Raw genomic sequence first — 12669 nt, 5'->3', positions numbered from 1 at the left:
GCCCTGGTGATACGTTTAAGCTGGTGGTGGTCTGGGTGGTCTGAGGAAGGGTATATAGTAAAGAAATTTAAAGTAAACTCAGTAACCTTGGAGAAATAAGCTGTTGTCTTAACTCATCTGAGAACTAGGCCAGAAGGTCACATCCCTCCTGGTCCCCGGTCTGTGGTTTCTGAGAGACAGGCCAGGTATCTTGGTAACGAGGTGGTAGGGTCGTACATTTTGTTGGCGTTCATGAGGGCTATGTGGTAATACTACTTCTGTTTACACTGGTCTCTTGTTTACTCCCAGAAATGCCTTGAAGAGAAGAATGAAATCCTTCAGGGAAAACTTTCACAGATGGAGGAACGCCTGACCCAGCTGCAGGAGAACCCACCCCAGGAGAAGGGCGAGGTGCTGGGTGATATCTTGCAGGTGGGAACTTGCAGGAAGGGCTGTGAGTTGGGCAGCTGCAGACCCTGGGTTTGTCATTTGGGGTCCCAGAAGAAGAATGGTGACAAGAGTTACACTGAATCCCATTTGTCTCTGTACCCCCAGCTCGAAACCCTGAAGCAAGAGGCAGCCACTCTTGCGGCAAACAACACCAAGCTCCAAACCAGGGTGGAGGCGCTGGAGGCTGAGCAGGGCCAGCAGGAGGCCAAGCTACTTGCCGAGCGGGGTCGCTTTGAGGAAGAGAAGCAGCAGCTGGCCAGCCTTATTGCTGACCTGCAGAGCTCCGTCTCCAGCCTCAGCCAGGCCAAGGAGGAGCTGGAGCAGTCCTCCCAGGCTCAGGCAACCCAGTTGACTGCCCAGGTGGCCTCTCTGACCTCTGAGCTCTCCACACTCAATGACACCCTTCAGCAGCAGAACCAAGAACTGGCTGGCCTGAAGCAACAGGCCAAGCAGGAGCAGGCTCAGCTCACAGAATCCCTGCAACATCAGGAGCAGGCTGCGCAAGACCTCCGCCAGCAGGTGGAGCAGCTGAGCAGCAGCCTGAAGCAGAAGGAGCAGCTGCTGCAGGAGGCAGCCCAGAAGCAGGAGGCCGTCTGGCGGGACCACGCTCAGCAACTGGCCACTGCCACTGAGGAACGAGAGGCCTCCCGGAAGGAGCGGGATGGGGCTCTCCAGCAGCTGGCAGCCTTGGAGAAAGAGAAGGCTGCTAGGCTGGAGGTTCTGCAGCAGCAGCTTCAGGCTGCTAATGAAGCTCGGGACACTGCCCAGACCACTGTGACCCAGATCCAGCGGGAGAAAGCAGAGCTGAGCCACAAGGTAGAGGAACTCCGTGCCCACCTCCAGGCAATCCAGCAGGAGCAGTGTGATGCCCAGGCCCAGGCAGCAGAACTGGAGGCCCAGCTGAGGTCTGAGCAGCAGAAAGTAGCTGAGCGAGAAAGGATGGCCCAAGAGAAGGGCCAGCTCCAGGAGCAGGTCCGGGCCCTGGAGGAGTCCCTGAAAGCTGCCAGGGGCAGCCTTGAAGAAGAGAAGCGCAGTATTGCAGGGAGCCTGGAAGAGCAGCAACGTCGTATCCGCGAGCTAGAAGCGGAAACCCGAGGCCTGGCAGAGAAGCATAAGCAGGAGCGGAAGGAGCTGGAAGAAGAGAAGGCTGCACACAAGAGGCTGGAGGCCCAGCTACAGCGTCTCAGGGAGGCCCACCAGGCCGAGAACGAAGCCCTGCGGCGTGAACTGGCCGAGGCCAGAGCCTCCCAGTGCAGGGCTGAGAGCGAATGTGAGCAGCTAGGCAAGGAGGCAGCCACCTGGCGCAAGCGCTGTGAGGACAGCCAGCGAGAGGAGGCGCATTACGATGCCATGTTCCAGGGACAACTGATAGCCCTAAAGGAAGAACGTGACAAGGCCCGCCAGGAGCTGCAGGAGGCAAAGGAGAAGATGGCAGGGATAGAGGCCCACAGTGAGGTCCAGATAGGCCGGCAGCAGACTGAGCTTGCTCAGCTTCATGCCAGCCTGGCCAGAGCCCTCCAGCAGGTCCAGGAGAAGGAGGTCAGGGCCCAGAAGCTTGCAGATGACCTATCCACTCTACAGGAGAAGATGGCTGCCACCAGCAAGGAGGTGGCCCGCCTGGAGGCCTTAGTGCGCAAGGCAGGTGAGCAACAGGACCCAGCCTCCCGAGAGCCCCTCAAGGAACCCACAAGGGCAGCAGACAGAGAAGCTGAATGGCTGGAGGAGCAGCAGGGCCGCCCATTCTGCAGCACGCAGGCGGCGCTACAGGCCATGGAGCGTGAGGCAGAGCAGATGGGTAACGAGCTGGAGAGGCTGCGGGCTGCGCTGATGGAGAGCCAGGGGCAGCAGCAGGAGGAGCGCGGGCAGCAGGAAAGGGAGGTGGCACGGCTGACCCAGGAACGGGGCCGAGCCCAAGCTGACCTCGCCCTGGAGAAGGCAGCCAAGGCAGAGCTTGAGATGCGACTGCAGAACGCCCTCAACGAGCAGCGTGTGGAGTTTGCAACCCTGCAGGAGGCTCTGGCCCATGCCCTATCAGAAAAAGAGAGCAAGGACCAAGAGCTGGCCAAGCTCCGCAGTCAGGAGGCGGCCCAGAGAGCACAGCTGGAGAAGATGGAGCGCACCACAGAGCAACTGAAGGAGCAGCTGGCCATGAAAGAAAAGGAGCACCATCAGGCTGGCAGGCTCCCTGGTGGAGAGGGGGTTTCTGGCTCCAAAGCCTCAGCAGAGGCCCCTGGGAAGACAGGGCCGGCAGACCCAAAGCTGGAGGTGCTACAGGCAGAGGTGCGCAAGCTGGAGCAGCGAGCCTGCAGCCTGGAGCGCAGCCTCGAGGCTGAGCGGGCCTCCCGGGTGGAGCAAAACCAGGCCCTGGAGACTCTGCGGGGCCAGTTGGAGGAGAAGGCTCAGGAACTGGGGCACAGTCAGGGTACCCTAGCCTCGGCCCAGAGGGAGTTGGCCACTCTCCGTGCCAAGACCCAAGACCATGGCAAGGCCGAGGAGGAGTGGAAGGCACAAGTGGCCCGGGGCCAGCAGGAAGCCGAGAGGAAAAACAGCCTCATCTCCAGCTTAGAGGAGGAGGTATCTATCCTGAACCGCCAGGTTCTGGAGAAGGAAGGGGAGAGCAAGGAGCTGAAGCGCCTGGTGATCGCCGAGTCCGAGAAGAGCCAGAAGCTGGAGGAGAGGCTGCGCCTGCTCCAGGCAGAGACAGCCAGCAGCAGCGCCAGGGCTGCAGAACGCAGCTCAGCTCTACGGGAAGAGGTGCAGAGCCTCCGGGAGGAGGCTGAGAAACAGCGGGTGGCCTCTGAGACCCTGAGGCAGGAGCTGGCCTCCCAGGCTGAGCGAGCTGAGGAGCTGGGCCAAGAACTGAAGGCATGGCAGGAGAAATTCTTCCAGAAGGAGCAGGCACTCTCTGCCCTGCAGCTAGAGCACACCAGCACGCAGGCTCTGGTGAGTGAGCTCCTGCCCGCCAAGCACCTCTGTCAGCAGCTGCAGGCCGAGCAGGCAGCTGCCGAGAAACGCCACCGCGAGGAGCTGGAGCAGAGCAAGCAGGCGGCCTCCGGGCTGCGGGCCGAGCTGATGCGGGCCCAGCGGGAGCTTGGCGAGCTTGTGCCACTGCGGCAGAAGGTGGCAGAGCAGGAGCGCATGGCCCAGCAGCTGCGGGCAGAGAAAGCCAGCTGTGCGGAGCAGCTGAGCAAACTAAAGAAGGCGCACGGCCTGCTGGCGGAGGAGAACCGCGGGCTGGGTGAGCGGGCCAACCTCGGCCGACAGTTTCTGGAAGTGGAGCTGGACCAGGCCCGGGAGAAGTATGTGCAGGAGTTGGCGGCTGTGCGTACAGATGCTGAGGCCCGGCTGGCCGAGATGCAGCGGGAAGCACAGAGCACTGCCCGGGAGCTGGAGGTGATGACTGCCAAGTACGAGGGTGCCAAGGTCAAGGTGCTGGAGGAGAGGCAGCGGTTCCAGGAGGAGAGGCAGAAACTCACTGCCCAGGTAAGAGGCTCCGCTCCACCACATCCCAGAGAGCCACACCTGGGAGAGGGGGGTACATGGTTCCTTTGCATTCCAGGGCCTTCACCCCCACACTGCAGTGTCTTGCCCTCCCTCGTTCAGGGGGTAGAAAGGAGAGGTGGCTCATGGAGCTCATGTCTGTTGTCCTAAAAGGCTGTCCCTGAAGAGGCAAGTCCTGACAACCACCAGCCCACTCCTGAAGCACCCTGCACCACAAACCCCACTGCCACGGCGGGTAGTCCCAGTGGCATTTCCCACTTCCTGGGAGTCTAGTTCCTTGGGGGAAGGACACAACCTCAGGGAGGTCAGTGGCTCGTGCTTGTCTTACTCTGTCTCCATTGCTCCCCCCACACACAGGTGGAGCAGCTAGAGGTATTTCAGAGAGAGCAGACTAAGCAGGTAATGCCTGGGGTCCTTGCTAAGTGCTGGCTGCTTAAGCGGTGACCAGTCTCGGTGCATGAGCCCGGCTACAGCTTGCCTCCGCCAGCTCCCGTTGTGAACTGTTTGTGAAGGGGGCAGGGTCGAGCCACGGAATCCAGGCTGCCCGGAGTGTGGTGCGCTGGGCCCTCGCTCGGGCCTCATCTCACCCGTCCCAGGTCGGCCTCCACCTCTGCGCGCTCTCACTGCCTGTCAGCAACAGGGGGAGCATAGGCTTTTCTGTTCCTGAACCTGCGAGACTCTGTCCTGGTGGTTCCAAACTTCCCAAGTCCCGTTTCTAGTTCGGGCTAGTCACCCAGAGACGTGGCAGCACCCTTCCTTCGCAGAGTAGGGGTTCACGGAAGCTGTAATGGTGTTGTGTACCTCCAGAGGGCCACGTCTGGGAGAGCAGACGTTGTTCCCGTGCATTTCAGAGCATTTGCCCCACTCTGCAGTGGGGCGCACAGGTTAGGGAGGGGCCTGGGATGCCCACCGTCACCCTTGGGCTTTCCCCCAGCACAGTGTGGCGGCATCTGGGGCACAGGCCAAGAGGAGCAGCGGGGGTCTCAGTTCGCCTGCTTCTCCCAGGACGTGACACTGTGCTGACACTGAGTGAGAGTGCCCTTTCTCCACCCCATTCCCGCCTGGGCACCTCAGGACTGCCGAGTTGGGCCCTCTCTCTGTCCCCTCCTCCAGAGAGCTTGAGATGATGAGAACAAATGCAGTAGCAAGCAGTTAGCAAGGGAGCCATTGCCTGTCCCCTCTGCTGCCCAGTCATGCTTGAACTCTTGGATGCCTGGAGGAGCCGGGGCACTTGCGGCTGTGACGCTCCCCTCTGGTCTGGGTCTCCCTTTGCCCTCGTTCTTTCTCCCCATGGGAGGGGTGGGCTATCCTGCCCTTGCCTTCCAGCCCCGTTCCCCACTGCTAACACAGCAGCACATGCTAGCACCAGCCCTAACAGCCTGGATGTTGGGAAGAGGTCTGAGTACCTGTGGGCTTTTGCTTTGGCAGTTTCTGGGAGGTGAGAGGGACAGATGTTCATTGAAATGTCTGCTAGAATTGCAGGGTTGTAGGCCAGCTCCCTGGTCCATCCCCAATTTGGGAAAGCTGGGGCTAGGAATGGCAGCCGCAGCAGAATGCTGGGAAGTTGGTGCCACTGGTTCTGGTGCCTTCAGGGCTCAGGCACGCTCACTTTCTGCAGGTTGGGGGTGGAGGCTGAGTATAGGAAAGTGGCCCAGGCAGCATCTGTGCATTGTTTGCCTCACTCGACCCTGCAGCCAGCCTGGGCAGCAGGCTGTTCCCTAACTGGGAGCGAGAGAAAGGGCCGATGCTTTTTCTCCTAGGAACACCGGGGATACTGGTCTGGGGAACCCCTAATGTGTCTGGACATCCAGGGAAGGCCTCCTGAGTCTCCTCCTCTTCTCTTCCAGGTGGACGAGCTAAGTAAGAAGCTGGCTGACTGTGACCAAGCCAGCAAGGTGCAGCAGCAGAAGCTGAAGGTGGGACAGCAGATCGTGAGCTGGGCTGACTGCCTAGGCAGGCTGAGAAGCCAAGGGGCTCTTGGCCTGCAGGCTGTGGGTGGCGGAGGGGCACCCTGCATGTCCGGCAGCCTTGGGAGGCCTGCCTGAGACTCAGGAGCCCCTACAACTGTCTGCTGGCCCATCTTGAGGGAGGACCAGCATATTTCCCATCCCTCCAGACCTCCATCCGTTCCAGCAGCCACTATTCATGTGTGGTTATTTACATTTAAGTTAACTGGATCCAGCAGGTAGTGTGGAGATTAAGGCAGCTGGATCCCATATGGCTGACAGTGTGGTTCAAATCTTGGAGTCTGAGTCTTGAAAAACATGCTGAACATATGTACATATGTGCCCAGAATTTTGAGAGGAGAATGGAGGAGAAAGGATTGCAGCATGGCCTTTGTCCCGGGGGGTGATTTTTCACTTTCCTACTCTCCCTCTCTCTCTCTCTCTCTCTCTCCAGCAAGGGCATATGCCCTATAGCAATCTAAAATAATAATATTAAAAAGTTAATTAAAATGAAATAGAAATTTCAGTTCCGTAGTCACACTCCCCACACTCCACTGCTTGAGGGCTGCGTCCAGCTGCCATATTGGATATGAAGGTGAAGCATGGTCATCACCACAGGACGGCCTACGGACAGCACTGGTCTAGCTAGCCTGAGCTCGGGTGGGCATTGGCAGCATCCAGTGTGATAGTATGGTACAGCAGCGTCCCCGGTACCCTCCACCACATCTCCACCTTTGGCTTACTGTTGGCTGTCTGCAGTTCTAGGATTCCCAGCCATTAGTCAGGGGCATGGTGGCACTAGGACTCGCCAAAACCCTGTGGGCTCTAGGAGTTGCAGAAGCTCTAAGCCCCGGCTGTCCTCACTTTCCATACGTCCCACACTGGTCAGATTCTGTGATAAACAGATGCTTATTACACTCCTGGGGCCTACCCTGTACCCGGAAATGGAGGCTTGGCGCAAGCCATGTGCTCCTGTCTGGGCTTCACTACACACCAGGCATCTGGGGGACAGTGCAGGTGGAAGAGACTGAAATACAAGCCTTGTGCTTTTTTATTTTGTTGGAGTACACGTGTGCTCACCAGAGAGAAGAGAGAGAGAGAGAGTATCCCAGTGGGGTGTATGCCAAAGTACCTTCTCCGTTTTTGCATCCTGTAGGGACTCGGGGCACATATGATTAGTGTGTTTTTCAAGCCACAACAGCTGGGATTCAAACCATGGTCAGCCATGTGGGATCTGGCTTCTCTTAACCACTAGGCTACCAGCCCAGCATGGACCCTGCTTCTAAAGTGTCACACTTTAGCGAACATGCTGGCATTGTAAATGAGCCCCACAGGCTTCAGAGCGAAGTGGACCAAGCGCACATCTTACTGTGCCATTTAGTCACTGTGACCCTGGTCAGTTCACTTAACTGCGTGAACTCAGTGCGGACAAAGTTACTTTCTCAAAGCAGTTTTGGAGAGAGAAATTCATATGTCCTTAGAGCTCACGCGCCAAATGCCGAGCTCTGTGCTGTGCATGCAAATGTGCCCTGAGGATCAGTTTCCCTCCCTCCTTCAGGGACATCAGCCATGCGCACATGGAAAGAGGAGGAGCACTTTGCGCCTGGTCTCAAAGCAGGCAGAGAGGGCCATCAGAGCTGCCACAGAGCAGGCAGGTGGCAGGCCCTGGTCACAGAACACTTCTGCAGAGTGTGGACAGGATGATGCGTGCTGTTCCATAGACTATAGTGGGGGGGGTGTTGGCTTGTGGGTGGAAAAGGGTTTTTCAGCATCCTGAGGGAATATGCAGCGGTCTGAGACACGTGGGGAACCCCCTGGCTAGGGCAGGTCAGTGGGTTGGGGAGCAGCCCGATAAGCCTCCCTGACTGGCCCTTCTTCTCAGGCTTTCCAGGCCCAGGGAGGTGAGAGCCAGCAGGAGGCCCAGCGCCTGCAGGCGCAGCTGAACGAGCTGCAGGCTCAGCTGAGCCAGAAGGAGCAGGCAGCTGAGCACTACAAACTGCAGGTGCAGTGCCACCCCACTCCCCCCCCGCCCCCTGCCGTCCAGCCTCTGTCCCACTTGCCCCCTACCCCACAACACCCACTGTGTCTGCTGGCACAGATGGAGAAAGCCAAGACCCATTATGATGCCAAGAAGCAGCAGAACCAGGAGCTGCAGGAGCAGCTGCGTGGCCTGGAGCAGCTGCAGAAGGAGAACAAGGAGCTGCGGACCGAGGCTGAGCGGCTGGGCCGGGAGCTGCAACAGGCGGGGCTGAAAACCAAGGAGGCCGAGCAGACGTGCCGCCAGCTCACTGCCCAGGTGCGCAGCCTGGAGGCGCAGGTAAGACAGGCCGGACACGTGCACCTCACCCCTGCCCATCAGACCCTCCTCTCCAGGACCACCCCCCTTAGGCTTTTCTTCACCGTTCTTGGCCCTCCCTTTCCAGGTGGCCCATGCAGACCAGCAGCTTCGAGACCTGGGCAAATTCCAGGTGGCAACTGACGCCTTAAAGAGCCGTGAGCCCCAGGCTAAGCCCCAGCTGGACTTGAGCATCGACAGCCTGGATCTGAGCTGCGAGGAGGGGACCCCACTCAGTATCACCAGGTCAGGGGGCACCTTCCTCCCTGTGTCCGTCTTTCATCGAGTACCTGCTGTTTGTCAGACTGTGTCCTGGTCACTGGGGCTAGTGAGATAAATATGTGGTCCCAGGCCATCCTGTGGCCTAGTGGTCAAGGCAGCCAGATTTCACATGGTTGCCTGTGCAGTTTGAGTCCCGGACCTGGTGACTTGAAAAAAACACCAGGCATGTGTGTCCCAAATCCTGAAAGGAAGGGAAAATGGAAGAGAAGGGGTTGTGGCCATGCCCCACCAGGGGGTGCTTTCCTCTTTTCCCTCTCTGGCAAGTGCACATGCCCTTTGAACAACAACAACAAAGAACAACAACAAACATGTGGTCCCTTTGCCCTCTGGCAGTTTACTCTAGAAGAATAAAATGTCTTGTGGGTGTTACGCCAGATACCTGCTTAGGGCTTCATGGGAACCATTGAAGCTTTCGGTCAGGAAAGGCTTCATGGAGGCTGGCACTCCTGCTGGGTCCTGGAAGAGTCCATGGGTGTGTGTGCCTGGCAGGCAGAGGATTGCAGTGGGGGGAAAGGCTGAGAAAGCCTGCCTGGCTGGGCTACGACCCCAGACAGCCTCCGCCTCTCCCTCGGAGGCTGGCATGTAGACCTGAGGCATCGAGGGTCCTCAGAAGGGTTGAAGTGGAGGAACGCATGGTCAGAGTCCCATCTCAGAAAGCCAGGGTGGACTTGGACTGGAAGCGCATTTGTTTTTAGTGACACAGACCTCCCCCTGTGTGAGCCCTCCCTCAGCTGTGAGCACTTAGAACTGGCACAGCTAGGCTGTTTTCCGCAGCCTCCCTCTCAGGTGGCTTCTGTTCACAGATGAACAGACGTGGTAGGCCGTCCCTGGCCCAGGGTCCCAGACGTGGGGCTGGGGCTGGGGCTGGACCTGGGCAGCCTGACCCGAGTCCTTGCTCGTCACCACTCTGCTGCCTCTCAGATGCCACTCAAAGGTCGGGTGGGAGGAATGAGACAGACCGAGGGAAGGGGGCTGGGGAGGAGGGTGTGGTCAGGGGCTGTTGGGTAGCTTGCGACTGGCTTGGCAGGAGAGGGACAGGGTAGGATTGTGTCCTGTTCGAGGTGTGGGGACCTGGGGGCAGGGTGCTCCCACTCACTCTAATAGGAGCTGCTGAGGGAGGAGCAGACGAATCAGCTTAGTGTGGGCCTGTCCATTGTGGAGTAGCCACAGCACCCAGGGGGTGTCGGGGCGGCTGTTTATGTGGACGTGTTAGAATAGGGCGAGGAGCAAATAGAGAGGAGGGCCTTTAAAAGGTCGACGAGTCGGGGCGCTTGGAGCGCAGTGGGGGCTGGACCGTGGTGCCACAGTAATGCCACCCTGAGGGTGGCCCACACAGAACGGTTCCAGGTTCACGCCCAGAGATCTCCCTAAGCGGGTGTGACCCACGACTAGCTGAGGCTGCAGGTGATCAGCATGAGGACCCTGTTGGGGGGCTGCACCCCCACCCGTGGACGAAAGGAAATGAATAGAGGGATGAACAGAAAGCTTCTAGCCTTGGGAATTGCACCTCAGCAGGTTTCTCTCCACAGCAAGCTGCCTCGTACCCAGCCGGATGGCACCAGTGTCCCTGGAGAGCCTGCCTCTCCCATCTCCCAGCGCCTGCCTCCCAAAGTAGAATCCTTGGAGAGTCTCTACTTCACCCCCATCCCTGCCCGGGGTCAAGCCCCCCTGGAGAGCAGCCTGGACTCCTTGGGGAATGTCTTCCTGGACTCTGGCCGGAAGACCCGCTCCGCTCGCCGGCGCACCACCCAGATCATCAACATCACCATGACCAAGGTCAGGCCGCTGCGGGGCTGGGAGTGGGGATGGAGATGGTAATGCCCACTCCCTCTCAAGGGCCTCTGCCCAGTCAGGAGCAGACAGGGGTGGCCATCCATCCACGCATTGCCTGGGGGAAAGCCGAGACCTCGGGAGCGCAGGTTGGGGCAGGCCCTGTCTCCTGCTGACCCCATGCAGAAGGCAGGGAGTGTGGAGAGGGGCAGCTGAGCTGCATGGCACTGCCCTGCGGCACTGCCCTGCTGTGGCCTGCCAGCCTGAGGGCGCTCTTCCTTGTTTCTGCATCTCGAGTAGGAGGTGGGAGGAAGAGGAGAGGAGCCTCATGAGGCATCTTGTGCCGGTGGTCCCCGCTCCTGCAGCTGGAGTTGTTCACTTGGCAGATGGGCAGGCTCTAGAAGCTCTTACTGAGGGACAGCGAAGGCTCAGGAGATGCTTGTGGCCCCAGCTCTGCCCTTCCTAGCTGTGGGACCTGGGGCCAGCTGCCCCATTTCTGTGCCCCTGTGGCTCTAAGATGGACCGATAACCACACCCCTCCCATCCTCAGAGCATTGCTCATAGACTTGGTGAAGGCATCAGTAGAAAAGGCTTGACAACCTACGTCTTGCAAGGGTTTCTGGCCACGAGCCGCGTTTCTAGATGACAGCCCTCGCAGGGCAGTGTGGGAACACAGGCAGATGTGCTGTCGGGTTGGGCACCTGCAGGAGGGGGTGGAGGCTTCCCACCACACGAGTCGTTCTCTTCCAGAAGCTGGATGTGGAGGAGCCAGACAGCGCCAACACCTCCTTCTACAGCACGCAGTCCGCCCCTGCCTCCCAGGCTGGCCTACGCACCGCCACCTCCACCCAGTCTCTAGGCCGCCTGGGCTCTCCCGATGACGGCAACTCGGCTCTGCTCAGTCTGCCTGGCTACCGGCCCACCACTCGCAGCTCTGCTCGCCGCTCCCAGGCTGGGGTGTCCAGCGGGGCCCCCCCAGGTAAGAGGATTTGCCACACCCCAAATTTGACTTGGAAGAGGCCCTGGTACAGGGATGACACAGCTTTTATAGTCTGGGGTTGGCCACCTCTCGACCTCCAGCACCTACTCCCTACAGTCTCAGATTCTGGCCTGGCCCCTGGGGCCTGTGCTAGGTCACACTCAGCCAGGGTGGACCAGGGCCGCACACATTAAGGGCCTGGGATTCCCAGGACAACAGTGACATGTAGATGTTCCGAGGGACCGTCAGAAGACTCATCCCTGAAGGGCTCTTGCCCTTTAGGCTCTGGGAACCGCAAGTATCGATTCCTGGCCCTCAGTCCGTTTCTCATAGTGTTGGGTGCCAAGCCTTGGCAGGGTAAGATGTAGTCCCGGCCTCTGCATACAACCTCCTCTGACTCACCCAGGGAGTGCACGTACAGTGAGCAGGCCCAGGTAGAGCTGATCACGGTGCCTCTCCTGTTCCTGCAGTACCAAGTCAGGACTCCGTATGCCTCAGTGTGTTGTGAAGTCCAAGGGGTTGGGGGAGGGACAGGTGACAGCAAAGGCTGGGGAGGTACCGGGGCCAGTGAGCAGCCTCAGCCTCATGCACCCACAGGCAGGAGCAGCTTCTACATGGGCACCTGCCAGGATGAGCCTGACCAGCTGGACGACTGGAACCGCATTGCAGAGCTGCAGCAGCGCAATCGGGTGTGCCCCCCGCATCTGAAGACCTGCTATCCCCTGGAGTCCAGGGTGAGCCGCCTCCCTTGCCAGGCACCTCCCTACCCATGGCATCCTGCCTCAGTGCCACCTGCTGGTCCACTGGAGCACTAGTGTCCTGGGTCTCTGGCATGCTGAGGTGACCTCGTGTCTCCAGATGGAACAGCAGGCAGGGAGGCAGCTCCAGGACAAAATCAGAGTGGGCAGGAGCTTGGACAGGTGTGGGTGGGGAGGGGAGGGGCAGGGAAGGCATCCTACTGAGGTCGGCAGGATTCAGATGCCCCAAGGGGCAAGCCAGTCAAGGGTTCCGGACTGCCAGGTCCTGCTCTTGCTCATCCCCCTGAGGCGGGGGGGTGGGTTCACTGACCACCGCTTCCACTCTGCAGCCTTCCCTCAGCCTGGCCACCATTACAGACGAGGAGATGAAAACCGGGGACCCCCGGGAGACCCTGCGCCGAGCCAGCATGCAGCCAGCCCAGATAGCCGAGGGTGCAGGCATCACCACCCGGCAACAGCGCAAACGTGTTTCCCTAGAGTCCCACCAGGGCCCCGGCACCCCAGAGGTAGGCAAGGGTGCGCGTATGCTTGCTCACTCTAGCACAGTGCCCAGTGGGTCAGGTTAGAAAAGCGGGTAGAGGGGGGACCAGCAGTTGGCATAATGGCTGTCGCTGGACTCCCATGTAGTCAACTGTGGTTCGAGTCTCGGACCTGGTGGCTTAAACTCAT

The 12669-nt window shown here is 59.5% G+C and overlaps 1 protein-coding gene across 8 annotated transcripts in view; it reads left to right on the top strand.

Annotated features, from left to right (window-relative positions):
• Positions 1-12669, top strand: part of NUMA1 (nuclear mitotic apparatus protein 1) — a 105981-nt gene that overhangs the window by 90784 nt on the left and 2528 nt on the right. For 7 of the 8 annotated variants that reach the window (XM_006140941.3, XM_006140942.3, XM_006140940.3 and 4 more), the window contains exons 13-23: positions 289-411; positions 535-3912; positions 4288-4329; positions 5778-5846; positions 7759-7878; positions 7975-8193; positions 8300-8457; positions 10023-10269; positions 11014-11242; positions 11840-11976; positions 12330-12506. In XM_006140941.3, coding sequence (XP_006141003.1) covers positions 289-411; positions 535-3912; positions 4288-4329; positions 5778-5846; positions 7759-7878; positions 7975-8193; positions 8300-8457; positions 10023-10269; positions 11014-11242; positions 11840-11976; positions 12330-12506 — 4899 coding nt within the window. The remainder of the gene's footprint in view (positions 1-288; positions 412-534; positions 3913-4287; positions 4330-5777; positions 5847-7758; positions 7879-7974; positions 8194-8299; positions 8458-10022; positions 10270-11013; positions 11243-11839; positions 11977-12329; positions 12507-12669) is intronic. The other variant, XM_006140944.3, reaches the window with a different exon arrangement.

This window comes from Tupaia chinensis, unplaced genomic scaffold (genome assembly GCF_000334495.1).
Source record: "Tupaia chinensis unplaced genomic scaffold, TupChi_1.0 Scaffold000047_1, whole genome shotgun sequence".
NCBI lineage: Eukaryota > Metazoa > Chordata > Mammalia > Scandentia > Tupaiidae > Tupaia > Tupaia belangeri.
This window is presented reverse-complemented; position numbering and strand designations above follow the sequence as displayed.